The sequence below is a fragment of the Trachurus japonicus genome, chromosome 5, assembly GCF_045865225.1.
Source record: "Trachurus japonicus isolate A0001 chromosome 5, Traja_1.0".
NCBI classification, from domain to species: domain Eukaryota; kingdom Metazoa; phylum Chordata; class Actinopteri; order Carangiformes; family Carangidae; genus Trachurus; species Trachurus japonicus.
This window is the reverse complement of record NC_140911.1, coordinates 15690163-15712457: the sequence shown is the minus strand read 5'-3', so window position 1 is coordinate 15712457 and position 22295 is coordinate 15690163. Positions and strand designations below refer to the sequence as shown.

The following is a 22295-nucleotide window of genomic DNA, read 5'->3' as shown; positions in this document are numbered from 1 at the left end:
TGATTAAACTCGTATTTCGACCTGACGCTTAGAGGCAAATGAGATGTTTTTTATTTGGTGAGAGAAATACTGTCCAGCAGCGTCTGAGTCTGATTAAAATCTTTATGTCAATATAATGACTTAGGGCCGGATTTACTAAAGGTTTGCGTGTATTAAAACGTGTGCAAACGTGATTGCACGCGCAAACACATGTGGAACCTGATCTACTAACCGGACGCACCGAGGATTGCGTCCCTCACACGGGCAGAAAAGCACGTGCGATCCATTTAGCGTGTTTGCCTTGATGAATATGTAAATATGGGCGTTTCAACCAGAACGTGCAAAATACTGGGAGGAGTAGATGCAAATAGATTTATTTAGCGCGTGCAATGTGATTTACCAAACCAGGAAGAGATTGCGGTGGCTGTTTTTGCGTCTTTATTTACCACGTCTGAAACCATGTACTAACTGATACAACTTCGCCAAAACGTATGCGTTTATTGGTTTGATACCTGTCAGAGCCCCGTGATCTTACATCTCTGCATTTCCTCACGTCTGGGTAATTCTGTAACAGTTTTTCAGCCGTGTTAAAGGTCTTTTACGCGCCGTTACGCACGGGGCACGTCTGTCCTGCAGTGCGCTCCTCTCCTCTCCTCTCCTCTCCTCACCTCTGCTTTCCTCTCCTCTCACCTGGCTGCTCAGCTCCGTCTCTCAGTCCCGGTCCCGGACTGAGACACGTCACCGCTGCTTTCACCCGTCTTTAATCCCTCTGGTCTGTGGTCAGAGTGTTTAGATCCGTGTGTCCCACCTGAGCTCTCTATTAATCCACTCGATCATGGGCGGCACACACATATTATAGGTGCGTGATTGTCGCTGCAGCTGCTGCCTGTTCGTCACTATATGACGAGTTGGGCCCTGTAGCGATTTGTGTTTATTTATCTAAACAGAGCGCGAGAGAGATGAACACACGTGCTGTCACTGTATGCATCGGATCAAATGTCATTCTGTCCCTTCGTCCGTCCAGCTCTCTGTCCACTCTCTCCATGGCGGAAACGATTACACGCGCAAAACCCTCATTTACATATTGCGGTTTGCACGTGTTTTCATTTAGCGGGTTACTCTTAGTAGATCACCTGTTTTGCGTGCACTAACCAAACACGCAATATTATAGCGGGAGCAAACAATATAGCGCCCGCTATCTGGGATCTTAGTAAATCCGGCCCTTAATGCGATTCATTCTGAACAAACACATGAATAATTGCACAGACACAGCGTTAAATCTGTTACCATGTGGCAAACATTTACAGAATGATTATTATTCATTCATCTGCATACATACGTTATTTGGTAAACACTTAGGCTGGCACTTAGAGCTGTCGGCTGAACACAGAGCTTGTGTTTGTGAACCATCTTAGCTGTGAGCTATCTTTTTATTTTTATTTTTAATTGTCAGCAATTTATAAATCATTTTGACCTTTTATATCTTTCCTCTGTGTGCCTTTATTGTAATCTACATCCTTTATTATGTTTAATATTTTATTGCTTTGAAAACACTTTGAATTGCACTTCTGTCCAAAATTTGGAGTACAAATAAAGCTAAGTTGCCTCAAACAACAGATTGAAAAGATCCTTTTGTCTCAGTTTATTGAAATGACCCCATGACCTGACCACAGCTACACCCTGACTCAGTAACACAATCCAAAGGACTCAGCACTATGTTGAGTCTTAAGTATCTGTATTTCATTTGAATTTACATTCCTTTTGTCAGACTGTACCTCATGAATTATATATGGCCTATTTACACGGCAGCACCATTCACTTATGAATATATGCATTGTATGATATTGTTTGTGCAAAACATATTGATTGCTTTACTGTCTACTGTGACAATCCCTTGACTTATCACTTGACTATTAAACAGATATGATAATAACATTTTAAAAAAATTATATGCATGAGTGTTTTTAGTGTTATTTATGTCTTTTCATTGTTTTTTTTAACTAAATATTTCTATAATGACACCATCAGAACATTAGAACACATTTATTAATGTGTGTGAATAACACATTTTTCAAATAATCTGCATAATTAAACCTCTTTGTAGGTTTACTATTTATTTGGTTTAATAAATAAAATCTAAAATAAAGACAATTGTCTGATTTCACTAAAAGTTTATATTGGACATTGTAATTATTTATTTTATTTTTTATAATAGGCATCAATTCAAACAATTCCTTTAGGATTTAAAAACAAATCTTCTCTTGGTTCAAAGAGCTGATGTGTAAGTGACAAGATCAGTGTGCTGTCAGTGTCCAGTTGTGTTGCACTGCTGCTTTACTGTGGAACTTTTTAGTGGAGTTTATCTTTTTTAAACAGCTATATGTAAACCGAGATATTCATATATTTCACCACTCACAAATATGTATTTGATTTGCACTCTCTCTCTCTCTCTCTCTCTCTCTCTCTCTCTCTCTCTCTATATATATATATATATATATATATATAAGTGCATTTGATTGGCAGAAGGGGGTTGTTTCAATATTTGTGAATGGTTATGTGTATCAGAGTTTAGCACTGACGATACAACGAGAGGTCAGGCTCTGTGATGGAAGCACGCAGCATGAATGTGTCTGAATATCAGTCAAAAGCTGTGGAAATCTTTGTTATGCCCATGCTCACATGCAGGAACCTGATGAACAGTCTGCTTACATGAGATTTACTTTCTCCAGGAAAGTAAATCTGCTCTACTGAGGGTTCTTGATTCATGATGTGATAGAAAAATCTGATTTCTCGTTTACATGAGACTGAATAACAGCTGACAGGAATGTAAACACAGGTGCCTACTGTATGTGTTGGCAGGGCAGCCTCCATCTCTCTGGCACATTTCCAGAAGTCATTTATTTCTTTCAGGAGGTTTATTAACCAGTCGTTAGATTGTTCATAGAAATCATTGCCTCCATATTACTGCTCCCTTTTTTTTTTTTTTTTTTGGAAAGTCAGTGTGGCCTCACGCTGAACCCAGAGCTTTAGGCTTATTCAACAGTCTTCTGTTGCATACGGAGCATCCTTCCTCTTGCAGCTTATTAATCACTATCGGGCATCAAACTGGAGCAGGTTGATTCAATAAGATTCAGCTGTTGTTAAAGTTGCTCATCTTTCTGCCCGTTCTGTCTAATACAGTATGATGTGTTTTTGTAAGAGAAGGTCGACTCCACACAACCGTGTCAAAATAATAAAGAATAAAACTAAAACAACCTATCCAGTGCCAGGAAGAGTGATCTGACAAGACAATCCCCAGTGACATCTCGCTCAGCTCCTCCCGGATTGTCTCCTTGATGAAATATACTGGTGGAATTACAACACTGCAAAGCTGTACACACGCATTGTTCCAAGGTTGTTCACAAAGACTTCATTATGACTGTGCAGAGATTTACACAGATTTTAAGTCTTGTTAATGAATTTACATTGTTGCTACTTTATGATAGAAGCAAACTTGACAATAAATGCTCGAGTGTTTAAATCCATCTGCATTGTCTGTTGCTCCCTCGTGATGCGGACCTGCTGCAGGGCGATAAGAAACCGCCAAAAACCACTCGTCGTGATGATTGGCTTTTTGTTCTGTTTGCAGCAGACCCTGGGACATCCGGGGGACACGAGGACACGAGCACAGCCGAGGCTTGGAGAGTTCGTGATTGCAGATACAAAGTGCTATCACTGCTGTTCTCAGAGAAGTCAGGCAGGGGACAGTGTAGATGGTCGTCAGTGATGGGTGGGACTCTGTGTCGTCATGGGGACAAGGCTGCGGCTGATAATTGGGCATGGGACTCGGTGGCAACAAAGCAACACGGCCTTGGTAATGAGATTAATGATGTTGTGTTAGGTCTTGTTTCACCAAGGAGAGGATTATCTCCTAACAGCCTTCCTAAGGTGAAGGAAAGGACAATTACTCAGACACAGATTCATCAGGCCCATTCCCTATTCAGGCTGAGCTCAAAATGATGTTTCAGAGCTGGGTCAGGTCTCATTCCCACACACACAAAAAAAGCAATTTACTCAAAAACTCAGCAATAAGCATTAAGGAATTCAAAGTCAATTGTTTTCAACCTGAGTGTTGCAGCGTGAGCATAATGGTGCTGCAAAGTTCAGACCGACTCCTGATCAAACACCTCGGTGTAAATATTGAAAGATGTGACCAACAAGAACGAGTAATGATGGTTTGCTTTGTCAGAGATGAGTCTCTGATGACTTTTCCTGAGGTTTCTGAACACGGCAAAAATATGTTACAAATGATGTTTGGACCGCGTGAGGCAATTATTCAAATTATACAACCACCAGGAAGTAGGTCTCTCTCCAAGGACCACATCTTCATGTGTGTTTCATGTTTGGATAAATCTGTGGAAAAACACACGCAAAGAGGTTGAGTGCATTCAGAGGTGAAGTATACATTAATTTAAACAACACCACTACACTGCACTTGAGTAAGAAAGAGTGAACTGCACAAATCACTGGCTGGAGTTCCTTACACATGAGGCTCATGCATGGACCAACCTGCACATCCTTTTTGTGATGTGCTGAATGCTAAATAACAACTTGACTTAATTTTCCTTCTGCTTTGGTCTTAACCAATTCCTGAGAAAAAAAAAGTTGTTTTTAAGCTGCTAAATGTAGCTTAGCTGCAAAATGTTAAAAAATCTGTTTTGTTTTGGAAGTTTTTCACGGCCACTGTACTGTATTCTCATGTGAACTTGCTCTTGGTGGGATCTGTTGGGTCTCTGTAAATACCTATTTTTGTTTAGTGCCATACGATAATTTTGTGTGAATTGGTGCTTTTGTAAACGAGGCTGAGTTTGTGGACTAGACAAGAAGAGAATGAGCTAAAGGAGGATAAAATATTGTACAGCTGTGGGGAAACTTTTCTGTGTTCATCACTGCGAGCAGCACCTTTCACGTTACATACATTCATGTGATCCATTATTGATAAAAAAATGTTCATTAGCACAGCTTTAAACGATCATAAAACAAAGATCATTTTGTTTGCATTCAGCAGATACAGCTCCCATGTGGTTCAGAGTGTGCATGTATTAACTACTGACAGCTAGTGGAAGTGAAGGGAGGCAGGATGTCGGCTCTCTCTTGTGTTATAAATAGGCGGAAAATCACTGTTGCAGTCACACACAGACAAACGTTCCTTTATTGTTTATTTATGGACAGTTTGCACATTTATGATTTATCATTAGCAACAAGGATGATTCATCAACTGTAATAAAACCTTTCAGATTTGTATTATTTGGAAAACAAATGAACATGAATAAATAATGATAAGTGAATAAATCCGGTTGCTGTAGCTTTTTTTTTCTTCCTTCCAGTGACTGAACTTTCTGTATACATTATAAATCAATTCATCTAGCAAAAACATATCCTAACTTTATAAAATATGGGGTTTCAGTTCAAATCCAGTGTCTTCAAAATCATTCTAAAGAAAAAAAAATCAATAGTGAAATGTCACTACAATACATATTCAAGAAATATCATGAGGTTCTTCTCTAATAAAAACTGACATCAACCATCTAGAGGAAAACCTACCGAGGTGCACAAGAAAAGACATTCTCTTGATGGCACAGAGGGGGGTTTGAATTAGGGCTGATTACGTACTTTTGAGAGCATTTAGATATAAACATTCTACTTACATGTTCGTCTTCACCTTTTTCATCAACACTGAGGCAAACAGTGTAATCACATTTAATCAGAAGTTACACTTTATTTTACAGTCTGCGTAGCTTATGTGTACTATATTCCCAGCATTCACAAGAGATGTGTTAAGATATGTACTCAGGGGTACAGAATTATTGCACCAAATAGTATTGGTGTTGATGTTGATCCCAAAGGTTAAGTTGCAAATAATAAATAAGCTTCTGTACCATTTTCTTCATAAAATGCCAAGAGAATAAGAAGGCTTCCAGGTGCAACACACCTCTCTCAGCAAAACATTATGCAAATGTTGAAACACCAACTTGGGGATACTGGACAGTCCACTCTAATATGTGTCTAATTTTGGTAGTAAGCTAAAAAGACATACAGTATATTAACATTGGATTAATATTCACCGTATTTTAAGTATTAATGATCAAGGGATTATTCAAGGAAATATAAAAAATGTTTAGCAAACTTTTCCAGGGTTGGCAGTCATGGGCTACTTGAGGGTAGATTGACATAAATGAATGGAGCGATAACACCACAGATATTTAGCGAGCACACGTGGTGGGACACTTTGCAGCCATGTTGGGGGTCTTGACATTCACTGTAATCAGGTGGTGTTTCTTGTTAAAACAGACTTTGGCAGATATACAAATTTATTCCTGTTTTTTTTTTATTTTTTATTTTTTTAACAAAATGCATGTGTCTGGTTTTATATTTAAACATTAGCAAACAAATGGATATCTGTCTTGCTAACTAGTCCTGTGCTGACTAGCACTATCCTGTGGCCTCAAGTTGAGTTTTCTACTAGCTAGCACACAGCTAAAAACTAAAGAAAACAAAACAGAACAAAACTGCTACAATTAAGCTATAGCTATTACAACAAACCAATATACTGTTTGCTAAATAGCACTCTGGGTACAGCAAAACATTGAGCAGAGGTTAGTGTCAATATTAGGTGCTTTGCTTTAGTAGCTGTATCCTGATTCAGGGGCAGCGCCCTGTGAAGGCTGCATTGAGAACCGATTGTGTCACCAACGAGGCTGTCCAATTTCATAGGGAAATGTGTCATCCGTTGTGGCCCAATGTATCCCAGGATGAGTTCGCTGCTAGCAACAAAGAAAATGTTTTTTAAAAAAAAAGTAAAGATTAAGCTGTAATAATTTTGGCCATGATAAATGAATGTGTTTTTCTGCTTCTAAAAGTAAACAAAGACTAGCATGAATCTTGACATGCTAATCCTTAATGACTTTCAAATATAGTATTAAAGAATATATAGATATGTATGTATATATAAAAAAGAATTTATCTTAGTCTATAAGTTTCAAACATATTTTTTCTAGAAAAAAAACAATGGAAATCTAATTGTTCAACAATAATAATCTTACTCTTTTTTTCTAAGGCCCTAACCCATCTCATATTTTTCACCAGTAATCAGTGCTGGTGAGTAAATCTGAAGTAAAGGTTCATTTATCAAACAAGAAACAAGAATCAATGTGCACACTCAAACCCTATACTGGTTTGCAAACGTTGAAAGGGATTTAAAACATATTTGCTCTTGATTTGAACCTGATTTAATATGCATTTTAAACAGTAGTGCATTTGGAATAAACAAGAACCCCCAAACACACTGAAAATGTATCAGCTGCATTATTTATGATGATACTTGAGATAGCCAAAATTATTTTGTGTGCATAACTAATCATATACTGTCTGTAATTGTAATATATTTCCCTTTCAGTTCACTGTTATAGGGAAGAAATTTGGAGAGAAATGCCAAGGGGCGAGCTACTTACAGCATCACTGAATTTTAGATATCTGCTTTTTTCTTCTTGGGTTGGACAATGTATCATTATTATTTATCGTTTATTAAATATTTTGATATGGTTAATTCAACAGACAACATAGTGGCTCCAGTTGTGGCTGTGAGGAGATTTGTGACACAACTGCAAAGCCCCTACAACACAGAGAGATTGTAGAATAAAGTGCACTGTAACTGAATCATACACATCTTCCTAGTACAATAGTTGTGCGCTGCGCAGCTTCAGACTGGGCAGAGGGCTCGACAGGGCTCTCTTGGGGTCATTCATCAAGGTTGGACCACGGAGAAATGTGCCTGTTGTTAGTATTAATAGCCTGGGGTGAAATAGGTCTTCTCCACTGTGGAGACGATCTGGCAACTCGGGTGAGCCCTATCTCACTCTTCTCCACATTTTTTTCCGGACACCGGCCTCTTTCGTGGCCTCGTACTCCTCAGGCTGTTGCAGCAGAGAGGAAACACCAAGTGTCGTCAGAACATTTGAAAACACCCTCATCCCTCTTCCCACCCATAACATCACTCCATGTACTCTTTGCTATTGCCCGGTTCCATAAATCATATTACTCTGATAAATTCATGATTGATAAATTATCTTCTCTTTGTAGACAAAAAAATTAAAATAATTTGTGGTAATTAAGGCAGTCTTTCCATTTATAAACAAGACATTTAAACTCAGAAAATGTAATCGGATAGGAAAAAAATGAAAGGTTGGACTTGTCCTTAAGAAGTCACGTTTACTTGCTCCAAAGATAAAACCTTTCACATTTTGTTCTTCAATCTCTCGAGGAAAAAGTCTTGTAAAGTTCCCAAACATCTTCTTCTCCCTTTTATCTGATCATCTTTTCCTGTGGAGTCCCTCTAGACCTTATAGAAGCCCGGGTTTCTACGTTTCAGCAGAGAGAAACCTCAGCGCTGGAGTTATACGTGCACTGACGGCACACTCTTGTTGAGGACCTGCGCCCTCATCAGCTGGACGCTGGTCATGATTTTCTTCTGGTGGCCCATCAGCGTCACCCCGAGCCTCTGGATGTCCCTGTGTAGCAGAGACATACAAACACACTGATCCAATTTGGCTTAAAAGCTGTTTAACAACAATAAAAGCACACATACACACAGGTATTCTCATCCAATCCTTTTTACATTAAAATGCTTATATTCGAAAATTTTGCCACAACAGACCTTAAATTCTCTGATGGTGACGAGACCTTTAACTACAGAGGCACAGAGGAACCAAGCTTCTACCATAAACAAGCTTTTTTCTTGATTTCCCTGGATTCTACTGTAACTATATGTTATCATTATGAACCACATTTTAACTTTTCGGACTTTTTTGTAGTTCAACTTCTTCTAGTGTAAATTAATTGGTCATATGCCAGTGTTAATAATGCACAAAGACTCAAACTGTAATTTCAAACAGCTTACAGTGTGCATGTAGAAAGGAAATAAGAGGAAAGAGAAGGGTCACGCAGCAATTGCATTCAAACTGAACTGAACTTGTAATGTTCCACTATACTATACACTGGGACACTGGGTCTTCTCCTATAGATATTCAAATTGAAACCCTTTGAGTAGCTGATTGATGGGCCTACATATACAGTAGATATAGCTGCAGGAACTTCACTAACAGCAGTTTTACACCACTCATAATCAACAAATTGGACTTATTTATTGAATGTGTTTGTGTGAGGGTGACAATCTGCCTCACCATGTCAGCAGGTCAAACTGATGTTTATCAGTATTTTCTGAGATTTAGCAGAAGCTAGAACTTTCTTAAATGTGCTGGTCAGGCAGTCTGAGCTGTGTGAGCGGTGGTTTCTCATCCTGCAGGGCCGTTCAGCTACATATAGCACATCAGCTGGTAGAAGCCCAGCAGCTAAGTACTGCCAAAGCTAAGTGTTCTTCATCACCTTTGAACCGCTATCACTCTCCATCACAGTCAGCACTTACCCTTGGTTCATGCCTATGACATGTCCCAGAGTGTGGTACCCCCCTGCTGCAAAGTGCTCCTTGTAGCGGCCCATCTTTATAGTGTCCAGCCACTCGTCTACTGAGTTACAGCTACTGAAGTCGGGGATAGCTCTCTCCATCAGCGACGGGCTGCTTAAACTGCGGCCAAGAGTGAGAGTGAGACAGATGGCCGTAGATAGACAGGGAGAGAGGGAGATGAATGAGAAGACAAAAAGATTAGTTGGAGAGAGTCCGAAAACAAGAAAAGAGTCAAAAAGTGAGCGGGAGCGAGAGCGACTGGGGGAAAGGCGGCTTTGAAATGCACTAGTAACCGAGGCAGAAAATCAATAGCAGTTAAAATGATAGAGAAGAGGTGGCGGCTGTGGTTGCAGGATGGCTGCTTTGGGTAGATTAATAAAGGGAAAAATCCTTAACACTCCTCCTTCTCCTCTACCTCTTCCTCTACCTACTGTTTCTTTCACCTCACACACTCATTCTTGTTCTCTCTAGGACACACACTCACACACACACACACATAATGCTGAAGCACAATGCCATGCACCACTGACTCTTTACGATCTGGGATCTGAACTGAGCAATTTACACAAGTCCGGCCTCAGCCCAGGTGTCCTCTCAAACCCGCTTCCACATTCACCGCCGATCAATGTCAATATCACAGTCAGGCTTTTACTTAACGCACAGCGCGTCTATCAGAGATGAGCTTATTGGAAAACGAACACGACCGCTCGCTTCATCTGCCAGAGAACTTTGAAGGAAACTTTACAGCGCAACTTTATCCCACCGCGCTCATGTTTGATAGCAGCGGGATGAGATTGGATTTAGTCTGCCTCCCACCCTAGGACAGTTACTTAGTAGCCTAACAGTCTGTCACTATATATTGTCCAAGAGATCATCTTCTCAGCCCCATGCAGGCTGTGTCTTGCTTTGATTTGCAGCTTAATCCGCTAATCACATGAACCAATATTTGATTAAATTTTGGCGAACAGTCTGGCCAAATTAAATCAAAAAGGCTCCTCTGCATGTGACACAGTGCACCCATGTAGCTTCTCTGCAAATATGGTTCTATTCAACGGCCCCGCCCACCTGCAGAGTGTGTCCATAGACTTCAGGTTCTCTGGGTTGCGGATTAGCTTGTCGAGAACGGTGACTATCTGGCAAAAGCGCGGCCTCTCGTTGCGATCCTTCTGCCAGCAGTCCAGCATGAGCGTGTGTAGAGCAGCGGGGCAGCCCATAGGAGCAGGCAGCCTGTAGCCCTCTTCCACAGATTTGATCACCTGCACATGTAAAAAGCACAATAAAGCATGAGACCACAGTGTCCAGCATGAAAATACGCTTAGCCTACTATTAATTATTGGTCTACAGTAAGTGCTCACATCTCTGTTGGTGAGGTTCCAGTATGGTCGCTCTCCATATGACATCACCTCCCACATGACCACGCCATAGCTCCACACGTCGCTGGAGGAGGAGAACTTCCTGTAGGCGATGGCCTCCGGGGCCGTCCAGCGGATTGGGATCTTTCCACCCTGTCAGAAGTGACAAATAAATTGACCAAGATGTTACAGAGACACATTTAAAGGCCTTCTTAAAATCACAGGCTGTCAGACTCATGATCACCATTAAGTCTGACTTGATTCGATACTTTTGTTATTATTGTCAACCAGGGTCCAAAACTAACTTTTTCACTTACCAGCCAGGCAGATATTTTACCAGCCAACCAACTAAAAATTGCGTTTAAGTGCTGTCAGTATTATTTAACGTGTCATTTGGGTCTTATATGCGATTCTCAATCAATATTTTAGTGGTATGCACTAATACTAGCAATTAGGGGTGTGCAAAGCATCCGGTATTTGTATTTGTTGAGGGGGGGAAAGTATTTCTATTTGTATTTGTGTTCGAGTAAAATTCAAAATAGGTGTAAAAATCCAGTTTTTTTGAGATACACTTCTAATTCTAATCCATTATGAATCCCACCACCACCTGCTGAACAGACAGAACATAAACAAATGAACTATCATTAGTTCAGAAATCTCTCTCTCTTACAGTTGTTTAGGATTGTGTGTGGTGTTTTTAATCATATTTTTTTTAAAGAATAATAATTAGTTTAAAAAATATTTTTATCAGTAATTTCTTTACTGACATTTAAGGCATTCAGTTTTGGCTACAGACTGTGGGCATTTCTCTGTGAACTGAACACCTTGATTCATATAAAACATAAATCTGCCTTATAACCAAAAATGTTACAATATCAAGTAAATAAAGTATGAAAATACATGGAAGTAAAAAACAAACAAACATAATAAACACAATTCCCCGTGAAACATACTGAGTTAAATAAAACACTTGAGTAACAATACCACTCAGTAAATGTTCATGAAAGCATGAAAGTTAAATGAAATGCCTTAAAGACTAAAGAGAGCCATATTAGATGTGCAGCCTGGACGAGAATAGACTTGCAAATGTTAGCAACTATGAGGCTCTTGTGTTATTTTGATATAAAGCTGGCACTTAATTAGGCTGACAAATGGATACATCACTTCTTAAACAAACAAAACGCTCCCTGTGGGCTATTTTAAACATCTGAAGGTTACTCTCAAAACATTGGCCATTACAGACACCTGATATCCTGCTAAATATTAAAACCAGCAACACGACCCAGTGGAATTCACTAACCTTAGTTCATTATCCTATCCTTATACTTGCAGGTTTTTCAAAGTGACTTTGCTGTCACTTTGATTCCACACAATAAGCAGCTTCATCCACTTATCCAGATTTTCTGACCGCAATGTGAACTGTATTAATCTTCAGCCATTATCAACCATTAATTGGCGATGTGCTGTAATGACACTGTATTTTGTATAATATCAAAATCTGAGGTCCTTATCCCCTTCAGAGTGTCTCTGAGTGATGCCGCATATAATCACCTTGCTTTCTGTAATCTGATCGCTGCGCTTTAACAGAGTGTAACAGACAAATGTGTCAAATGCTGATTTCCATCTGTGTGTTGCAAGCTGATAGCATCAGCTGGTGCAAGGAGCTACCTCTGCCTTTTTCAGTTAAGACTTAATATATTTGTTCCCATGTGGCTGCAGGTTTAATATCGGGCTCCTTTCAGCTGAAGCTGTTATGATTTTACTCTACTTGCACTTTTATGGGACTTTGATTGTGTTTTTTTTATATTGCCATTGAACAATTGTACTGTAGTTGTTTCTAACTTTTATGTTTGCCTTTTTGCTTCTCTCTTTGCCAGCTCTTAGAGGAACAGTGCACTTAAATAAAAGCTTTATAGGAACAAAAAACACATTTTAAATTGGTCGTTTAATAACAATATCTAAAGATATGTATTTGCCCAAGAATAACGGCTACAATCACATTTAATGCACATTATGTAATTAATCTAATTTTCTGCACTGACATAGGTAGCCAATGTATGGATGGATGGTGGAGGGATGGATTATATACGTATAAGTGATTGATTAAACACTGAATAAAGCAATTCACATAAAAAAAATTACTCAATTGTAAAAAGTGTGTTGTAAAAATTGATAAAACATCAAATGTGACCTTCTGTGACCTACTCAAAGTAGATAATTGACAGGTGACTAAAGGTAACAGAATACTGACTAAAATCATCAAAATGATATAGCTGGAAACAAAAGATTATGAAAATACACAGCTCAAAAATATATAACATACTGTAGTTGTAGTAGTTTTTAGACATTTTAATGTGGAATTGTTACATTTCATAACTTTATGCCATGGGAGAACTCATCTCACAATAGTGTTCAAGGCTGCTACAATGCTCAGTCCAGGAACTCTATCAGTTTACTCATCAAAACTGTTGCTTCATGGACAGGTAGAGCTGGAGACTCGTCAGCCTCCTGATTGGGCCTTATCAGTCACAACTAATAGTGCTAAATGCAAGATCCTAACTGTGTTGTGCAGCTGTTGTTACATTCAATATTTTACGGCTGCCTTTGCTTGTATTTTCTAGAAATAACTTCCCTTTGAAAAACTGTAACTTTATGAAGTGCTACAGTATATACTGAAAAGGTAACTAGAATCAGCATAAAAAGTACATCAAAAACTCTTCATTCTTGCCCCCTCGGGATAGCTCAGCCTCAGCTTCAGTTTTTAATCTGTCTCTTGTGAGTCTTCATGGAAATATATTACTAAACCACTTGAGTATTTAATCATCATATAAATGACTATGAGCCTGTAAATGTAACTTTAATATAAAATCCGATATCTGCCTTCATTTTTTTTTATTTTTTTTTTTTAGATTTTTTGCATATTTGACCTTTCTTTGCAGTGTCATTATTTGTAACTGGTGATCCCTGAAAATGGCCGTCACTTGTAAAGATCTGTGCGTGTGTCTGAATGTGTGTGTGTTGTTGCTTTAATGCTTGCCTCAATGTGAAAACTCACACTGGTGGTGTATGCAGCATCAGGGTCGTCCTCCAGCACTCGGGACAGGCCGAAGTCAGAAACCTTACACACCAGGTTGCTGTTGACCAGGATGTTGCGAGCGGCCAGGTCTCTGTGGATGTAGCCCAGGTCGGACAGGTAGGTCATACCGGCTGCAATGCCACGCAGCAGCCCCACCAGCTGGATGATGGTGAACTGTCCGTCGTGTCTCTACGGGAAAGAAAAGAGGAGGAGACAAAGACTGATCAGGAAGATGGAGGCAGCGAGAGAAAGTTACAGCAGCAGATAAGAGGGAGAAAAAAAAACGTGATAGGATTGCAGCAGAAATGATGAAGAGTGATAATAGAAAAGATTTTAATCAAGATAGAGAACAGAGTACAGATAAGAGAATAAAACATGACGGGGATTTGCTTTTAAGTCATAATCTGCAGTATTTTCATATAAGCAAACACTGTGGATGTCTGACATTGTCGATGTAATACAATGTTAAATCAACCTACAGCGTATCTTATTAAATAAAACTTTAACCAACTCTTACTCTAACCCACTGGCACCCGAGCATTTGCTCCTGGTAACAATCCACTATTATAAAGAATGACTCCATCCATCCCCTGATAATCTACTAGTCGCCTACTGAGGAGAAATTATAGTTGAAGCACCAGGTTGCTCTCCTGTGAAATGTATGCAAGTTAAAGAATGACACCTTCCTTAATATGTGAAGAAAAGCCTGCTAGAAATCCACTGGACTTTTCAAACGAATGCTATAAGCTTTTAATCAAAGCTTTGGTTAAAGTTGCTGAGAAGCTTACATCCAGGTGCCATGCATGTTTCCACTGGACATGGTTGATGAGCAGTGACATCCTCCACCCAAGGAAAAAAGACACATGCTAATGTCTGTGAGGTTTGATGGTAAACTAACCTTAGAGTAAAATAGTAACAAAGTCTGACTCGAAATGAAAAGCAAAACAAGAACCTCTGGTGCTCAAATGAAAGCCACAATACCAACCCTGAGGAAGGAGTCCAGGGAACCGTTCTCCATGTACTCTGTGATGATCATCACCGGTTTGCCTGGAAAAATTAAAACACACAGGATTATTCCTGTGCTGCACTGAATAGATACAGTATTTAAACAGCTTATTCACATGAACGCTGCACGAATTTACTTCACACAAGACTGATTGTATAAAATAATCATCCATACAAATGAGTTAGAGGTACGCTGGGTAATCCATAGACCTGAAACTGTTTCCATTAAGACACGGAGCAGTAATGCTGAACCAGCTGCCTGAAAAGCTGACTTTTCCACAAGGCCGCCATGAGTGTGACAACTGTAGTTTTGATTGAAATGTCTCAACAGATTTCGTGCAAAGTGTTATATGTAACATTACATGATGCATTGTGGGATACTATGACTACACAGTATAGGGTACAATTATTCTCATTACACATTTAAAAAATTGATGAGCTAATGGGAGTAGTGAGTGATTTTGGACACAGTATGAACTTTTGCAAAACCAATAAAGTTCCCATAATCCTCACATGATGCTTGTTAGCACTAGCAGGCTAACAAACATATGCTAGCGTTTAGCCGAACCACCACTGTGCGTACTGTATGTGCAGCCAACATTGGCACTGTTAGTAATTTAAGGTTAAGGAGTTTTCAGTGGAGAGGTTTTTCATGAGACTGAGTGAACTGTTTCCAATTGTACCAGTCTCCAACATGACTGTGGAAACTATAGAATAGCGCTAAATAATTCTGCCGTTGTTTCAAAGTAGTCTGGAGTTTGTTGCAAATACTTTAAGCAGCATATCTACAGCTGCTGCCTTCAGATGGTTAACTTTGGCGGTTCACATGCGATAGTGGTGTTGTTTGAACAATGGCTTCTGCAAAGATGAATGAAGATGCTACCCCTGAGCATCCATGGCCGTATCTTAAGCCCATGTTCAAGGTTTCTGAAACGAAGAATAATTCCTATCGGTTTAAGTGATTGCTCTGTTTACTACACACAAACAAAACATGGTTTTTACATTTTCTGTGCTCAGTTACCATTATTTTTGTGCTAACGTACAGATCGTTTTATAAATAAACATGATGTGTGAATCTGCTTCAGTTTATCCTTAATTGCAATTGCGATGAAAATGATGTTTAAGACATTTTTTAACCAATTATTTAAGCAGTTTAACTTGAGTAATATTTTGACTAAGCTACTTTTACTTGTAATATTTAACAAGGAGTATCTGTGCTTTTATTCAAGTAATGAACTTGTGTACTTTGTCCACCTCTGCTAATTACCCTTCATTATGTCTTTCAGTCTTCAGGTTCATGTGACAGCTGGTGAAAAAACTGAGTAAAAGATGTTGTGTTGTGGTTCAAAAGCTGGAATAGCTCATTATACTCACGTACTGTACAGTATATGATGTGTGTGTAATAGCCAATGTGTTGATTCTTATTTTCATGCTTTTTCCCAGGTGCCTTATTATATCCTTTACGTTATAGTTAATTAATTATCTCAAAACTAACATTAAATACTGATCTAGCTGTCGTGTCGGCATACTTTGAGTTACCACGCCCTCCAGGCGGATGACGTTTGGGTGATCAAACTGGGCCATGATAGACGCTTCAGCCAGGAAGTCCCTCTTCTGCTTCTCGGAGTATCCAGCCTTCAGCGTCTTCAGGGCCACTGGGATGTCTCTTTTCCCGGGAAGCCTCATACGTCCATAACAAACCTCCCCAAATTCCCCTATACACAAGAGCAGATCAACAACATGAAATGTTCCACTGTACTGAACATGCACTGTGCATAGCTGCATCCACACCCCACCCTATATGTGTTAAGTTAATTTCCTGCTGTAGATAAGGGAAACAAATTCACTTACAGATGATCTGACCACGCACTGTATATGTGCACAAGCTAAAGTGACCCATCAGCCTTTTCCTCAGTAATGCTTATCCTTATCCTCCGTAGTGTACGTTCTCTTATTTGCCTTCCTCGGGTCTGTACTCTATATGTCTCTTTGTGTTTGCAGGAGTCACATGCATCAGTGTATTGTGGTGCTGACACATTGTTAGTATTCCCTGCCTGTCTAAGGAACTTTGATTGACAGCCCCACGCAACGCTCTGATTCCGCTCTGTCATCCTCCTCTCTGCTGCACACCACAGCCTTTACACCAGCCAATGATTTTAACTTAGCTCAGCCAATGATTCTGACTGTGTGTGTGTGTGTGTGTGTGTGTAAGTGCACACAAGTTCATGGTTTTACCTGAACCAATGATTTTCTCTATTTTGATCCTGGAAGCTTCAATTTCTCGGGCAAACTCGTGGACCGCCTGGCAGGGGTCCTCGTATGTGTGTGGGTCGATATAGAACCTCGCGTCGGGGAATGACACTAAGATAAACAACATTACCATTTGGTCACATATCAGAGAATGAGAGCAACATCACATCTGAGCCCCTGTCACTGGTGTGTGGAGGGAAAAATGATGAAAGGGAAGAAATGACTCAGAGAAAGGAGCAGACAGAGGGAGGGAGAGAATAAACAGCATATAGGGAATAAGGCCCGTGTGCTTCTGTAATCACTCGGACTGAGATGAAAATTGTTTGCTCTGAGGATGAACTTTATTACATGGGAATGAAAATACGAACGCTTTAAGGAAGGTAATTTAATCTATCATTGAGTAATAATTGAGGAATAGGTCAAACATACCGTGACCATTCTGGTAATGCATCTTCTCTTCATCGGAGTCCTGGAAGGCTTTGCTGTAGCCACAGTGTCTATAGAAACAAAACCAAACACACACACACGGACACACACAACACCAGTCATCAGATCACACACACGTGCACACACATAAACATACAGCGGGATGAATACAGGACAATAGTGACACATTTGTACTTTCAAACTCTAACTACACCTTATAATTAACAATCAATAATCGATTAATTCATTATTGACCTATTTGTGAGGAAAAAAACACTCAAACCGTTAATTCAGTTTTTTTAAACTCTTAAGTGAAGAGGCAGCAAACACAAAAGATCAAAAAAGACATGTTCTGTCATTTACTACTCATGGTATCAAACCACACAGGAACTACAACCAGTCTTTTCTCTGCTCGGGATTATATCGTCTCTCCAATTTGCATGGGCACTTCAATTCAAAAGAATGAAAATACAATTAATTTTCATACCAGCGAGAGTAATAGAGAAAACAACTTTTTCATTTTCTTTTGTTTGTCAATCTTTAATTGACTCAACCAATTTAATTAATTACCTTTGTATTATTAATTTGTACTTTTTTTTTATAAGAGCTAACAAAAAGGTTTCTGCTTTTATGGCAAGTAAAAAAGCTTAACATTAGGAAGTCACATGAAACACATCCCATTAGGACATTTAACACCTCATTCACAGATGAAACTATACGTAAGGGGTGTCTGCGGCTTTTGAGCTCACTTAATATTAAGCAAGGAATTTGTATACTCAGTTACTGTGTGCCCCTGACTTATACCCTGTGCCTGTGCCTGTACATACAGTAGTCTGCAATCACAGGTCTGCCTTTTAGTATTTTCCTGCAGCGCTCTTGGAGATGGAATGAATATATTATCATGGTGGCTGCGTTAGAGGATCTAACAATCACTGCCAGTCACAATCACTACTTTTATACCCTTTTAACACAGGACTGTCCCTGTCACTGGGAATCCTGTGAAGAGTTTTTCTCAGAAGAAACTCGTCTTTGTTTCGAATGTATAGAGTTAAAAAAAAAATATGCACAAAGCAGTTCTGCCAAGAGCAGATGATGTGTCTTTTATGGTCAGTTCACTTTTGAATTCACTTTGGACACATTGATGCTCTTATGATTATCATATTTTATGTGTGTAATGTATGTCATTTAGCTGTCAAACAATTATCCATTATCTGTCAATTAACTGTAATGTTTGCACAGTGAAAGTTGAAAATAGTGTCATGTTTTTCCTTGTTGCATTTCTTCTTGAAATGATTTTATGTTTAATTTGGTTTAGATTTGTAAGCTGAATATTGATAAGATGCAACATTTTCATCTGCAGTAAAACTGAAAGACAAGCAAAGCATGAATAAGGGAAACTGTGTGTTTATATTTATAAGCGTATTGGTATTGGTGAGAGTTTACCAAATGCTGTGACCAAAATACCATAAAATAATTGTGCGCTCAGCAAATTTTTACCATGCACTAAATTAGAAATTCCTCTTCTCCCTCTGGGTGTATGTCGAGTCAGTAGGGTACCAAAGTGCTGCAGTCAAGATGGTTATCTCAGTGCACTGCTGGAAAATACCAGGTTTCTGGTGCGCCACTGCATTTTGCACCATGCATCGACACTGAAATAGAGCCCCCAGTCTCAAAACCTGGAAGTGATAGGCTGCTATAGTGAATAGGATGTGAGAATGAGTCGCACTTGTTTTAATGCCTGCAGAAACAGAGGCACAGAGTTGTTTACTAGTCCCTCCAGCATAGGTAATCTGATACAGATACAGAACTGCAAATCTGATCAGTCTTCTGAGCTCTGATATCTGTGTATGACAAGTGTCTCAATAAAACTAGTAAACATGTTAAAACATAAGAGATTTGTCAGAACAAAGCTGCCAGAAGCATGTTAACTGCTATTACTTACTACATGTTCTACTCACAGACTAGAAACTGCACTTAGTATGTATGAGTGAATATAAACATTAAAGCTTGCAGAGTACTTGTAGTTAGTGATGCCACAAGCTACTGAGCAGAGTAAAAACGTTGCAGTTTACTGTGGAAATCAGATCCTGAACTACTGGCTATGGACTGGTTGTGTTTGAAATCACTCACTCATTCTCAACTCAATACTCACTATACAGTGGTAGAGTCTATCTGTTTATGAGGTGTTAGGCATCTATTGGGAGTTCACTTGTGAAACAGTAACCATTTAACTCCTTACTATTATCAATAACTAACTGGTTCCAAACTGATTCACCTGGATAAATAAAGGTTATTATTAATAAAAACATGGCAGTGTTAATCCAATTAAAACTTGGTCTGTTAGAAAGGCACATGTTCTTCCTGTCTGTACAGGGCTGATGTGATATACACACTGACCAAGCTCACAAACCTCCCCTTCTTCGCTGGCTAAGAGATAATCTACCCATTGTTTGGCAAATGGTCCAAGTAAGTGATGAGATGGAGGAATTAAAATCACCCAAAAGTGTCTAACATGCTAACATGGCATACACTATCTTAAGTGAGAGCAGAGCACTAGTGTTAGCCAAAAGTGCTGTGTTTCATTATCCTGACTTTAAAGATTAAAATCTCATTTACTCAGTGGAGCCACTGATTCATCTGCTGTGCAGGGAGTTTTTCCCCCTCATCATAGAGTGCTGCAGAAATGAGTCCTGAAGCTTGGAAGTTACTTAGCATTTTTAGCACTTCAGGTTCCCTTGTTCTGATGTCTGACTTTACTGAATGTGTTTTTGGTTGGATGGCTGAAATTAAGTCTGTGATGAACACAAGCTTCATGTTTTGTTTTATTATGAGAGTGCAGTATGATAAATAGCCCAGTCCTGAATCCTCCAGCCTGTCTCTTACGTCTCCCAAGTATTTAAATGAGACTACAGAGATTGTTGGGGATGTTAAACGTCATCACAGTGAACATGAGAACTGTATTCCTCAATCTACGGTACCTTTACAGCTGCATTATTTATATTTACACTCTTACAAACTATCACTGGCTTTGTAAGATGAAAGGCTTTTGTCCAAAAAAATCTGAGCTATATCACACAACAAGCTGAAGTCATGTGACTATGGTGTAGTTGGTTTATCGCCTAATGTCAGCTTTGTGATTCCAGTGATTGCATTTACAAAACCTGTGCTCTCGGTTGGTGAGGATGATCATACACTTTTGTTTATCACATAGCTTCTTTTCACAAACAAAATGTGAAGATGCCCATGGTCTGTTTGTGAAGGAAAGTAGAGTGATGCAAAAGTCTTGACTGACCAATAAAGATACATCATCCCTGCAGCACTCTATCTAGGCTTACTTCCTATATAACCCATAAATCTGTCCCTGCTAATTTCTATCACAAGGATTCTGTGGTATTATTTTCTCATTAATTTAATTGTTTCCCTGAGGAGGAACTTCTAAACTCCACCAACAGTGAGTACCTCCTTTTACAATCCATCATCATATAGTGGCATTAAACCGGACTTTGCACTCACAATAACATGATTTTGCCTGGATAAAATCTTTAAATCCTCCGACTTTTTTTTTCTTTGCAAACAGAATGGAAATGAAAAACTTAATATGCATTGAAATATGAATTAATTAAGTGCAATGAAATTAATTATTCGGTGCAGTACTACAAAGATGTAAGTTGAAGACATCAAAAGAGAAGAGGGGGAGGGAGGGGTGGCTGATGGGATAAGTGGGAACGTTTGGCTTGTAAGCTACTGGACATGAATCAACATAATTAAATCCACTATGAGGTGGAAATTATGCCTTAGAAAATTAGAAAGTGAGAAGACAGGGAGGGTTGAGGAGATGAGAGGAGCTGAAGCATTCATTTTCAGAACTCCTCTCTACTCATCGGCCTTATTAATGATGGAAAAAGCATGCAGATTATTTGTGCACGCTGATATTTTGAACATTTAAACATGATAAGTGGGACTCTAGGTAGTTTAGCTTCTCAAAAACAACCTTAAAAGATCCTTTCCTCCCCCTCCCAAAACATTTTAAGGGTATAATCTAAGAGAGCTTCACACAAATGACAACCTCACTCTCATTTCGCTTTCACCAAATACTACACGTAGAAAATACAGTTTACACACTGTTCATCACAAGCAACATTACACACAGAGAGGCACGATAGAGTAGTGTAAGAAAGTGTTCCACACACAGCAGCGATGGGTAGTGTGGTAAAGTGTAGCCTTGCCGTTTCCTGCAGATGATGATGGCCAGAAAGGTCACAAGGCCGGACACCAGGGCCATGCAGATCCATATGATTGTCATGGTGTTGTAGCGCAGTGGAGCTGCAAACACACACACACAAACACACACACACACACGCTGTTTGAGCTGAGGAGAAATATGGCCACTGGCAGCTGAGAGTTTACACTGACACACTGGTAAACACAGGCGGCAGGTAGAATGGTCTTGGTTAAACAAGATAAACAAGAACTTGGAGCTTCATTAAAGAGCTTTGCTTTTCTAATTAAATCCTGTTTGTATTTTGAAAGTGTGTCTGAGGCATTATGGGTAGGAAACATTCAGCCCGATGTTGTCATCTGGTTTGAAAGATTTGAGGTTATTCTGAGTTAGACGTGATTAAGCCTGCACTGTTACAAATACTTCTATTTGATGGAGGAAAGGCAGCTAGTACAAGAACATGCACCAAGCACTTGCCTCTCCAAGAGC

General features: G+C 39.3%; 1 protein-coding gene across 2 annotated transcripts in view; it reads right to left on the bottom strand.

Annotated features, from left to right (window-relative positions):
- Nucleotides 1–5141: 5141 nt before the first annotated feature.
- The window catches only part of epha8 (eph receptor A8), a 107799-nt gene continuing 90645 nt past the window's right edge, over nt 5142–22295 (bottom strand). The window contains exons 11-20 of one of the 2 annotated variants that reach the window (XM_085776522.1): nt 21778–21910; nt 17591–17658; nt 17147–17272; nt 16441–16626; nt 14892–14953; nt 13886–14095; nt 10834–10983; nt 10544–10734; nt 9440–9598; nt 5142–8525 (exon numbers count right to left, since the gene is read on the bottom strand). In XM_085776522.1, coding sequence (XP_085632648.1) covers nt 8411–8525; nt 9440–9598; nt 10544–10734; nt 10834–10983; nt 13886–14095; nt 14892–14953; nt 16441–16626; nt 17147–17272; nt 17591–17658; nt 21778–21910 — 1400 coding nt within the window. In that variant the 3' untranslated portion in view covers nt 5142–8410. The remainder of the gene's footprint in view (nt 8526–9439; nt 9599–10543; nt 10735–10833; nt 10984–13885; nt 14096–14891; nt 14954–16440; nt 16627–17146; nt 17273–17590; nt 17659–21777; nt 21911–22295) is intronic. The other variant, XM_085776523.1, reaches the window with a different exon arrangement.